This window comes from Lampetra fluviatilis, chromosome 35, assembly GCF_964198595.1.
Source record: "Lampetra fluviatilis chromosome 35, kcLamFluv1.1, whole genome shotgun sequence".
Taxonomy (NCBI): Eukaryota; Metazoa; Chordata; class Hyperoartia; order Petromyzontiformes; family Petromyzontidae; genus Lampetra; species Lampetra fluviatilis.
Window position 1 is genome coordinate 2,940,980 of NC_136309.1, and position 12,107 is coordinate 2,953,086.

General features: G+C 52.3%; 1 protein-coding gene across 1 annotated transcript; it reads right to left on the bottom strand.

Moving 5' to 3' along the window:
• Positions 1 to 1,256: 1,256 nt before the first annotated feature.
• LOC144944642 (uncharacterized) lies at positions 1,257 to 8,025 on the bottom strand. The gene is made up of 4 exons (XM_078872995.1): positions 7,741 to 8,025; positions 6,189 to 6,432; positions 2,435 to 2,575; positions 1,257 to 1,462 (listed from the first exon to the last, which is right to left on the bottom strand). Exons 1-4 carry the CDS (start codon positions 7,933 to 7,935, stop codon positions 1,257 to 1,259), a joined length of 786 nt encoding a protein of 261 aa, XP_078729121.1. The 5' UTR covers positions 7,936 to 8,025.
• Between the last annotated feature and the right edge of the window lie 4,082 nt (positions 8,026 to 12,107).

Here is a 12,107-nt window from a genome sequence, read left to right on the forward strand (position 1 = left end):
TACACACACGCAAGCACGATAAGTATAAAAACGCATTCTATAGATAATTATAAGATTTCGATTTAAAGCTTTCGTGACTGCAGGGATTCATCTTCTTGGTTCTTTCGACAGACCTGTTCTTCACCTGAGGACGGCTGCTTGTGTTGTGGCCGAAACGTCGTGATAATTATTTTATTATGTTTTATTTTTATTATTTTATTATTTCCCTTCTACGTGACTTTACCGAAAGAACCAAGGAGATAATTAGAAGATGTTTCGCAAAGGAAGAAGCACCCCAAAGCTTACGGTGCCCGATATCAAAACCCTGCGGCGCATTGGGATCTACGGATGCAACGCACCTTACAAATGTAAATCATTATAATCGTCATCCCTTAGACTGATCTGGTGACGTACATTTACACAGACCTACTGGATTTTAAAACGAGCCCTACGACTTTTCCTTCAAAATACTCGAGTGACAATGGGACTCTCAGTTGACAAAGGACTCTCAAATGCCGTTCCTCATTCGTTAAATGTGTGAGATGTTTGGTTTATACCTACCAGTGGCTCTTAACCTGGGGTGAAGTGCGTCTTATAATCCGTAAAGTACGGTCTTTCCTCCACCGTATAAACCAGTGGTTCTTCACATTTACTGCAGCCGTGCGCTCCTTTGGTTCTCTATCAATTATCATATTTTGCTACTGGCAAAGGAGGTGCCAATGGTGTAAATGCTTACCCCGAGCTCTCATACTCTGATGGTGCATTGTCTTTGAGTTGTGCGCCTTTTGGTGTCATCTGGTCCAACACCATGTGAGACTAGGCTCTAAGAAAAGCTGTCTCAGGTGTGGACCAATCAACTTCAAGGACAGTGCATACATTATCAGAGTTGTGTTTTTTGTTTGCATTCCGACTGCAGCTATTGTGGCCAATGCAAACATGACTCCTTGTAAAAAAAGGTGTCAGTTGTGTTGCCAGATAAGAGGGTAAAACATTTTAAAATCATATTTTGCTACTAAAAAGGAGGTTCCAATGGTGTAAGAAGCAAATAACTCAGTGGGCCTTACCTGGTATTCTAAAACCAGTAGTTTTTTGTTGTGTGAGATTCGTTGACCTTTCCTATACTTTGCACTCCTCTCGTAGTTGTGCATCGTTCGTCGTTGTAGCTTTCTGACCCTGTGTCCCAACTGGACATTCGTGAAAAAAAAGAGCTTCGTAGCTCGTCGGATTCCTCCTGCAGTCGACATAAAATATTCAGATTTCGAGGGTGCCAACGACGGCTATGAGATTGAGCGTTCGTCGGTGAAGGCGGCTGAGCAGGTGTCGGTTTCGTTGGCGGTGTCGGTCGCGGTGGTAAGCCAGGCTATGGAGGAGTAGCCGGTGATGGAAGCGTCCAGGCCTCGTGCCCGCAGGAACTCCGCGGCCACGGAGTGCAGGAGGGGAAGCGAGAAGAAGTCGGACAGTAGCAGCACCTCGCGCGCCGTGCCTGCGAGTCACGGCGTGGGGTCAAAGGGTCAGTCAGCACTGAACAACCTCCACGCGGTCGATATCATTATATCACCCTGCTCTCCATTTTACCCTTGACGCATTTCCTCCCCCCCCCTCCCCCCCTATTTGAACTCATCATTACAACCTTTTGAACTTGATTCAGCTTTCCAAGCTTCATGGGGCTTCAACATTGCGAGGTCAACCCCGATGATGCTTGGGGAGCTGAATGGAGTTCAAAATAACTCACGAGAAAACATCTTGTGAGAGACCCAACGGTGAAGATCGCTGGGGGTTTGATCTTCCACGTGGTCCACCCTAAACCGGATCCACTGCACAAACCATGGCAGTCGATGCGGGATACCTGATGCACAAATGGAAACTTAAAAACTCTACAGTAGTGTGCGACTGTGGTCATCCAGAACAAACCGTACAACATTTCATGCCACAATGCCCGTTCCACAAATACGAAGGAGACATCGCAGCGATAACACTTAGCTACTCCTGACGCAGTTATCTGAACTTGTCCACCTGGATGTGAAATTGTAGTTGCTGCTCTGCTTCAACATCAGCCATTGCAACCTGGACATTAACACATTCCTGCGGAGGGAGCTGGTAGGAACGTTGGATTGCTCGGTCAATGGCCAGGGTCAACGGCGGCGTGGTGCATTCCGCAAATATGCCCGACTGTGAGGGCGGGCACAAGCCGGCGTGAGTAGGTTAAACGTTGAGTTTTATAAGGGCACCACGGGGTGACCAGCCCCTCCCCACCCAGCCCCACCCCACCCAGCCCCACCCAGCCCCACCCTCCCCACCCAGTCCCTCCCCACCCTCCCCACCCAGCCCCTCCCCACCCTCCCCTGTTTTATTGCCAGAAAGGGCAAGTTAAATAAAAGTGTGTAAAGCGGAAAGAAAAAAAAATCTCTTTCCTCACTGCAAGGTTGTAGACCCCCCCTCTCCGCCACCCCCTCGCCCCGCGCGCCCACGTTGTACTCGCCTGTGGCGGACAAGCTCGTGTCCCCGAGGTACATGTGCCGCATCACGCACTCGGCGCTCTCGGGGGACGCCTCCACGTCGATCGACACCTCGCCGAGAATCCTTTCGCGGAAGCCTCCTGCGCGCGCGGCAGATGCGGAGAGAGAATTCTCGATTTGAAGCTTTCGTGACTGCAATGATTCATACTCTTTGTTGTTTTTTCGGTAAAGTTACCACATCTTCTTGGTTCTTTCGGTAATGCCACGTAGAAGGGAAATAATAAAATAATAAAAATAAAACATAATAAAATAATTCTCACGACGTTTCGGCCACGACGTTTCGGCCACAACGCAAGCAGCCGTCCTCAGGTGAAGAACAGGTCTGTCGGAAAGACCGCGTCTGACAGACCTGTTCTTCACCTGAGGACGGCTGCTTGCGTTGTGGCCGAAACGTCGTGAGAATTATTTAATTTAGTTTAATTTTTATTATTTCCCTTCTACGTGGCTTTACCGAAAGAACCAAGAAGATGAATCCCTGCAGTCACGAAAGCTTTAAATCGAAAGTTACCACACTTAAGCGGTTGTGCTTTCGCTACGTTGTCCCCACCTGAAGAAGGACGCTTGTGTTGTGCCCGAAACGTCGTGATTTAATTTAGTTGTTTTCATTTTTATTTGATTTGATTTGTTTACCTATGTGACTTTACCGAAAAAACCAAAGAGTAGGAGAGAGATGTTCCGGTAGGGTCACGGGGGGGTCAGAAAACAGGTTTATGTTTTGATGTTTTTTTTTTATATCGTACTGTGTGTGTGTATACAGTCAACGTATAATTATAAGGTGTCGTCCAAAAGTGACGTCACGCACCTAAGGGGGGGTGGTCAGACATTTGTGACGATGTGTGACGTCACATCAAGATGTGCAACTTTAAATAAATATAGAATTGTTATAACACTAATTGTTATAACAACACTCCTACAACATCAGAGTGTAGCGCCACATTGAATACGCACTACAATGACAATAGTTTAAAGCGATTTGAAGCATGTTTTATTTTCAAAATGTAAATATGGTTTGGGGGGGGGGGGCAGAGCTTTGTGACGTCATATTTGAGGGGGGGGGGTCTGACTTTTTGTGACGCCGTGTGACGAGGGGGGGGGGTCAAAAATCGTCCAAAATCGCGTGACGTCATTTATGGACGGCCCCTAAAGCAAAGTGAAAGTGATTCATTGCAGCCCTAAGGAAGTGATTCCACATTCCTGGATGGGTGGGCGGAGAGCGGCAATGCAGCGGTTAGCGCGCCAACATTGGTGACGATGATCCGAACCGGTCCTGGGCATCCCCTAGGTCGACTCGGCCTCGAAATGCGTACCTGGTGCGGTGTGTAGTAGACATCGCCACTGGGGAGACAAAGGCGGCCGGGCGTGGTGCCGGCCGCCCACCCCATCGTGTGCCGTGCAGGCCTTAAACTCTTAAAGGGTGCAACTAGCTAAAACAGTACTTGCGCCAGCAGTTTGTTCAGGCTATACGGGGGATCTTTGTCTTTGGATGGCGGGGGTGAGCCTAACCCTAGGACAACAACCACTGTTGACATGCTCACAAATTAATACTTCATTTTATCGACCCCGGAAAAATGATGGGCTGGGTCAACCCCCAAGCAGATTTGAACTCGCAACCTTCACACATGTACGATCCGCTTGCTCTTAACTGCACCACCCCTGAAATGTGCGCGCTACCTCGGGGAAGTACGGTACAATGCACATGCTGAGAGTGCGCGCGGTCTCTGATACGTACGGTAGAGCCGCGTGGCATGACGATGCGTGGTCTGCGTTCAGCTGTGGGTCCGATTGCTGTATATGAACAGTTTTAGTTCGACATAACATTCAGTGCCGTATTATCCTCGTAGCAAAAGTAGCATATGTTGTAGCTACGGGCCCCGCACTTTCAAGGGCTCCGCGCTAAATTATTTCAAACGATCAATTCCGGTTATAGTGATTCTGCACTTGCTCTATTACTATAGTACTATACTGCCTTCAACTGTTATGAACGACTGGGTGTTCATGGTTAGCGATTTGTCGTATTATCTGTCTGGATAGCAAATTTAAAAATACAATTATTTTACTATGCAAGTAAAACATTTGTGTTTTAATATTAACGTGTTTTATTTATTAATTTAGGGCTTCTTTGTAACATATGCTACAGGCCCGCATGAGCTTAATCCGACGCTGCATACAGCCCTTTATATATCCACTGCTGGCTGGATGAAGGCCTGGTAGGCGAAGCTTCAGGAAGCCCACATATCGGGTGCAAGGTATCACGCGCCGCTGAATTTTCTCCCTGATCGGGAATCGAACTCGGGTGGCCGGATTGATTTTCGCAATGCGATAACCACCGCTCCTCCGTTCTATCACTGACATTTGAACAGCTGCGCCGCACCTTTAATGTGGAGCGGTGGCGCAGTGGTTAGCGCACTCCAGTAGTAATAACTGTGGTCAGTTTAAGACGTAGCAGGCTTTGGCGAGCAATATTATTCGTAACAAAGGTGTTTGGGGTTAAATCGCGTAAGTATAAATGTTGTGTCATAACCCTCCACCACCCGACACAGCCAATTAGTGAGGGATTTGTCACAAAAACAAAACGCCAATTAGTTACTACGTCAGCTCACCGGGGTGTTGGAGAGTAAATCCACAACATTTACAATTTGAGTAGTATGACGTTCCGCTTGTAATCAAGCCAGCATCATCGGGAGATTTGACCATTCTGCCCATTCTGGCAAATCGCCCCATGATGCTGGATGTAATTACCAGCGAAACGTCATACTACTCAAATTGTAAATGTTGTGGATTTACTCTCCAACACACATTTAGTTAGGCGATCTAACCCCAAAACCTTGATTGTGAACTGTGGTCAGGCTGTCGGGACACTTTCGGCTGTTTTCGTGACGTCTTTTTTTCTAGGATCGATTTCCTTGTTCGATATAAAAAAAAACACAAGTCGCCATTGCGCTATGAATCTGTGGTGGTGACGCACGTGGAGGCGAGGGTTGGTGGATCACGGCACAGATGGTTGTGGAACTCCCTTGCCCTGGGCGGATGTTGAGGTGCCATTTCCTGGCTCTGCCAGGAGATGGCGGTACAGCAAAACAAAATGTGGAATTCCACCTCTTCTGTCTGCATGGGATAGAGCGTTTCCCCATCGCATGCGTTGGGTTTCTCCTGGTGCTCTGGTTTTCTCCCACACGTAGCATCACGGCACCGGCGCGGCTCGGTTGTGACAGTGGAAAAGAGGTGAGACAGACTGTTTGCCTAAAATTGGTGGGAAAACTGCTTCCTTGCAAAATTGTTATTTTTTACACCAATATTTGGCTAAAAATTCCCTTTTCCGCCCCGCTGTGTTATTATCACTACCACCACCATCGACACTGACACCACCACCGGCACCACCAGCACCACCAACACCACCAATACCACCACCACCGAAACCACCACCGGTACCACCACCGGCCCCACCGTCAACACCACCAACACCGACACCACCACCGGTACCACCACCGGTACCACCACCGGCACCACCACCAACACCACCAACACCACCAACACCGACACCACCACCAGCACCACCACCGACACCACCAGCACCAACACCACCAACACCACCGGCCCCACCACCACCACCGTCACCGACACCACCACGTGCACCACCACCAACACCACCACCAACCACTACAACCAGCACCGTCGTCACCGCCACTACATTACCGGCGAACATGGCTCGGAAGTAAGGGGACACGGCGGCCAGGAGCCCCCGGTGCGCATGGGCCACGTGGCCCCCCATCCGCAGGGAGACGTCGCACAGCGGCCTGCCCGACGAGCGCTGCGCATTCAAGCGCCGGGCCAGGACGCGGTAGTGGCCGCGGCGTCGACACAGCCCCTCCGATTCATCCTCCTCCTCGTCGTCGTCGTCGTCATGGTGATCATCATCATCGTCGTCCACGTGTGCCACCTGACGGGGGTAGCAATGGCAAAGTGGAGGTGGGTGACGAGATATACTCTTAGTTCTTTCGGTAAAGTCACGTAGGTAAAACATTTAATTAAAATTATTAATTTTAATTTAATTTTTTACCTATCACGTAGGTAAAAAATTTAATTAAAATGAGTTCTTTCGGTAAAGTCACGTAAGTAAAACATTAAATTGAAATTAATAAATTAAAATTAATAATTTTAATTTAATTTTTAAAAAATTAAATAAAAATTATTAATTTTAATTATTTTTTTTTACCTATCACGTAGGTAAAAAATTAAATGAAAATTAATAATTTTAATTAAAATTTTTACCTACGTGACTTTACCGAAAGAACTAAGAGTATGAATCCTTGCAGTCACGAAAGCTTCAAATCTAGAATTAAGGGTGAAGAGATGTTAACTCTCTCGCCTGGTGTGCAGGAGGTCGTGGTGTTCGATCCCGACCCCTGACGCCTGCTGCTGCTGTATATTTGGAGTGTGTGTCTCTCTCTCTCTCTCCGTGGTCGCGTGGATTTTTCTCCGGGTCCTCCGGGTTTCTCCCTCCACATTTAGAATCATCATCACGCGTTTAGAGTATTTGGCTGCTTTAATGTCCGTATGATGATAAGCCCACTTCGTTGAGCTAACATTTGTGGCACAGGTCGCTTTTAAAAAAGAGCTACACACCTTTTGATTTAAAGCTTTCGTGACTGCAGGGATTCATATTCTTGGTTCATTCGGTAAAGTCACGTAGAAGGGAAATAATAAAAATATAAAACAAAATTCTCACGACGTTTCGACTGCAACACAAGCAATCATCATCAGGTGTGAAATCCACAGCAAGAAAATTTGAAAGTGGCGGTTTTTTCAAATTTTCTTGCTGTGGATTTCACACCTGATGATGATTGCTTGTGTTGCAGTCGAAACGTCGTGATCATTTTATTGTTTTATATTTTTATTATTTTATTATTTCCCTTCTACGTGACTTTACCGAACGAACCAAGAATATAAACGTTTAAGTTTTCTAAAATTGTTTAAATCACACCGTGTGTTCCCCCCTCCACCCCCGGCGCCTTCAAACGAATCCAGAACTATCACGCCTGACACCGTGACGTTGAAGCGTGGGCAGCGGCCCCCCAATGCGCGGGGACCGGGGCGTTCGCCACAAATTCTCGCGTACCCCAGCGAGGGGCTCTGACAGGGAGCCACGCGTACCGCATGGCCACCGCCGCCCGCAGATGAATCGATCGATCGATATGCGATGTGACGAGGCTGATGCTGTGATTGCTTCCTCCACAGCTGCACTCACTTGCGAGGTCGTGCAGCTTCCCACGGCGTGCCGAGCCTCCGTTGAATCCCCGGAGCGGCAACGCTGTCGGGGGGGTCTGCATCGCAGTCGCGTTTGGGAACTCGCTCCCCCGCGCCGCGGGCATGCGGGGTCGTAGGTTCGATCCAGGATGAGGTCCAGCGCTTCGATTGCCGTATAGCGCCTATTATACGCCATGGTGACTGTGTGTATGTGTGCCTGTATGTGTGCGAGTGTGTATGTATGTGTACCTGTGTGTTTATGTATGTTCGTCTTTGTGTACGTATGTGTGCCTGTGCATATAGGCACTCGCTAACAGCATCAACAGTATTTCAAAAGGCTATATGGGGGATATTTGTATTCGCCTGTGCGTGTGTGCTTGTGGTGTGTATGTGTGTATCAATGTATGTGTCTTTGTGTGTGTACGCGTGTGCTTGTGTGTGTCGTGGTGATGTCACCGCCACTTAGTGGCGAATGGCGGTTGTTGTTGTTGTTGTTGTGTGTTGTGCCGGCCTTAATAGGTGTACTATCTGTGTATGAGAAAGTGCGTGTGTTAGTTTATATATGCATAAGATAGTACACTAATGGGTGTACGTGTATGCATGCGTATGTGTACGAAAGTGTGTGTGAAAATGAGTATGTGTGTATGTAATTGTGTGTATATATGTGTGTATGTATATGTGTGTATATATATGTGTGTGTGTATATATGTGTGTATGTATATGTAAGTCTGTAACATATATGTTGTTAGTGTGATGGTGTCGATGCAGTGACTGCACCGCGTGTCAATGCTGCCTGCGGCGGCCCTTTAAACCCCTCTGGGAAGCTCCTCCCACGACTCAAGGCGATTAAAAAACATCCGCGGAAGCGTCCGAGGGCCAATATAATTCGATATAATGAAATATAATTCGATATAATGCAATATAATACGATATAATGCAATATAATCCGAACCTTTTATTTTATTTTTTATTTTACCAGGTACGAAGGCGCACTGAGCCACAGTACATTTTCCAGAAGCGAGCTGGCTCTCACAAACGATAGCTCAACGAAGTGGCTTATCATCCGGTGGACATTTGTAGCAATCAAATACTATGAACGCGTCATGTTGTTTCTAAACTTGGAGGGAAGAGCCGGCCCGAATAAAAATCAACGCGACCACGACGGGGAGAGAGACACGCACACTCTAAAATACTGTGTAGAGGCGTCAGGTTTCGGGATCGAACCCACGACTTCCTGCATACTAGGCGAGGGAGTTAACATCTCCCAGGCGATCACTCGCGCAACTAGCAATGTGGAATTCCCACCACAGGTTTAGGACTGCCTATCCTATTCTTGCGTATGGTTCAAGAGATCATTGCCAATGTCGAGGTCTGCTCGCTACGATAGGGTTTCAGGAGGACTGCCGCGATTGATTTACAATGAGTATCACCACCACGCTCAATTGAAAAAGGATGACTATTATTTCTCAGCCCAGTTGTTTCACTTACAGGATAACGATAGGAGGTGGTCTTGTCCCCCTTTCTATTGGCTTCAGCCTCCCACTCGAAACTTAGCACAGCATTATCAATAATTATAATCGTGTCAATATCTCCTATTAACTCTCATCGTCTTAGATTCACCAACAAGCCTCCATTGTTTTGGGAGGTAAATTCGAAAATAAAAAAAAAATCTAGGCGCAACAGTGGTTGTTCTCTTGGCCTGACTCGCCCTCGTCTTGGTAATGAGGAATTTCCACCACTGTCGTGTAAGGGCCGCCAGGAAAGACGTGGATTTGACGATCATCAAGCCCCCAATGCCAGTGGACCCAGGCAGCGGCCAGGGCAGGTGCGTTGGAACTGCCGCGGATTTCTGATGGAGGGCGGCGGTTTGCCGTTCCCGCGTCGCGTGGGCGCGACTCGGCAGACCCGGGGGTTGGAGGTAGGTGAGGGAGGGGGATGAGGGGGGGTTAGGGAGGTGAGGGAGGGGGATGAGGGGGGGTTAGGGAGGTGAGGGAGGGGGTTGAGGGGGGGTTAGGGAGGTGAGGGAGGGGGCTGAGGGGGGTTAGGGAGGTGAGGGAGGGGGATGAGGGGGGTTAGGGAGGTGAGGGAGGGGGATGAGGGGGGGTTAGGAAGGTGAGGGAGGTGGTTGAGGGGGGGTTAGGGAGGTGAGGGAGGGGGCTGAGGGGGGGTTAGGGAGGTGAGGGAGGGGGATGAGGGGGGGTTAGGGAGGTGAGGGAGGGGGATGAGGGGGGGTTAGGGAGGTGAGGGAGGGGGTTGAGGGGGGGTTAGGGAGGTGAGGGAGGGGGCTGAGGGGGGTTAGGGAGGTGAGGGAGGGGGATGAGGGGGGTTAGGGAGGTGAGGGAGGGGGATGAGGGGGGGTTAGGAAGGTGAGGGAGGTGGTTGAGGGGGGGTTAGGGAGGTGAGGGAGGGGGCTGAGGGGGTGTTAGGGAGGTGAGGGAGGGGGCTGAGGGGGGGTTAGGGAGGTGAGGGAGGGGGCTGAGGGGGTGTTAGGGAGGTGAGGGAGGGGGCTGAGGGGGGTTAGGGAGGTGAGGGAGGGGGCTGAGGGGGCGTTAGGGAGGTGAGGGAGGGGGCTGAGGGGGGGTTAGGGAGGTGAGGGAGGGGGCTGAGGGGGGTTAGGGAGGTGAGGGAGGGGGCTGAGGGGGGGTTAGGGAGGTGAGGGAGGGGGATGAGGGGGGGTTAGGGAGGTGAGTGAGGGGGGGTTAGGGAGGTGAGGGAGGGGGCTGAGGGGGTGTTAGGGAGGTGAGGGAGGGGGCTGAGGGGGGGTTAGGGAGGTGAGGGAGGGGGCTGAGGAGGGGATAGGGAGGTGAGGGAGGGGGCTGAGGGGGGGGTTAGGGAGGTGAGGGAGGGGACTGAGGGGGGGTTAGGGAGGTGAGGGAGGGGGATGAGGGGGAGTTAGGGAGGTGAGGGAGGGGGCTGAGGGGGGGTTAGGGAGGTGAGGGAGGGGGCTGAGGGGGTTAGGGAGGTGAGGGAGGGGGCTGAGGGGGGGTTAGGGAGGTGAGGGAGGGGTCTGAGGGGGGGTTAGGGAGGTGAGGGAGGGGGCTGAGGGGGGTTAGGGAGGTGAGGGAGGGGGATGAGGGGGGGTTAGGGAGGTGAGGGGGATGAGGGGGGGTTAGGGAGGTGAGGGAGGGGGCTGAGGGGGGGTTGGAGGGAGGTGAGGGAGGGGGCTGAGGGGGGGTTGGAGGGAGGTGAGGGGGGCTGAGGGGGTGTTAGGGAGGTGAGGGAGGGGGCTGAGGGGGGGTTAGGGAGGTGAGGGAGGGGGCTGAGGGGGTGTTAGGGAGGTGAGGGAGGGGGCTGAGGGGGGTTAGGGAGGTGAGGGAGGGGGCTGAGGGGGCGTTAGGGAGGTGAGGGAGGGGGCTGAGGGGGGGTTAGGGAGGTGAGGGAGGGGGCTGAGGGGGGTTAGGGAGGTGAGGGAGGGGGCTGAGGGGGGGTTAGGGAGGTGAGGGAGGGGGATGAGGGGGGGTTAGGGAGGTGAGTGAGGGGGGGTTAGGGAGGTGAGGGAGGGGGCTGAGGGGGTGTTAGGGAGGTGAGGGAGGGGGCTGAGGGGGGGTTAGGGAGGTGAGGGAGGGGGCTGAGGAGGGGATAGGGAGGTGAGGGAGGGGGCTGAGGGGGGGTTAGGGAGGTGAGGGAGGGGACTGAGGGGGGGTTAGGGAGGTGAGGGAGGGGGATGAGGGGGGGTTAGGGAGGTGAGGGAGGGGGCTGAGGGGGTTAGGGAGGTGAGGGAGGGGGCTGAGGGGGGGTTAGGGAGGTGAGGGAGGGGTCTGAGGGGGGGTTAGGGAGGTGAGGGAGGGGGCTGAGGGGGGTTAGGGAGGTGAGGGAGGGGGATGAGGGGGGGTTAGGGAGGTGAGGGGGATGAGGGGGGGTTAGGGAGGTGAGGGAGGGGGCTGAGGGGGGGTTGGAGGGAGGTGAGGGAGGGGGCTGAGGGGAGGTTAGGGAGGTGAGGGAGGGGGCTGAGGGGGGGTTGGAGGGAGGTGAGGGAGGGGGCTGAGGGGGGGTTGGAGGGAGGTGAGGGGGCTGAGGGGGGGTTAGGGAGGTGAGGGAGGGGGCTGACAGGGGGATAGGGAGGTGAGGGAGGGGGCTGAGGGGGGGTTAGAGAGGTGAGGGAGGGGGCTGAGGGGGGGTTAGGGAGGTGAGGGAGGGGGCTGAGGGGTTGTTAGGGAGGTGAGGGAGGGGGCTGAGGGGGGGTTAGGGAGGTGAGGGAGGGGGCTGAGGGGGGTGAGGGAGGGGGCTGAGGGGGGGTTAGGGAGGTGAGGGAGGGGACTGAGGGGGGGTTAGGGAGGTGAGGGAGGGGGATGAGGGGGAGTTAGGGAGGTGAGGGAGGGGGTTGAGGGGGGGTTAGGGAGGTGAGGGAGGGGGCTGAGGGGAGGTGAG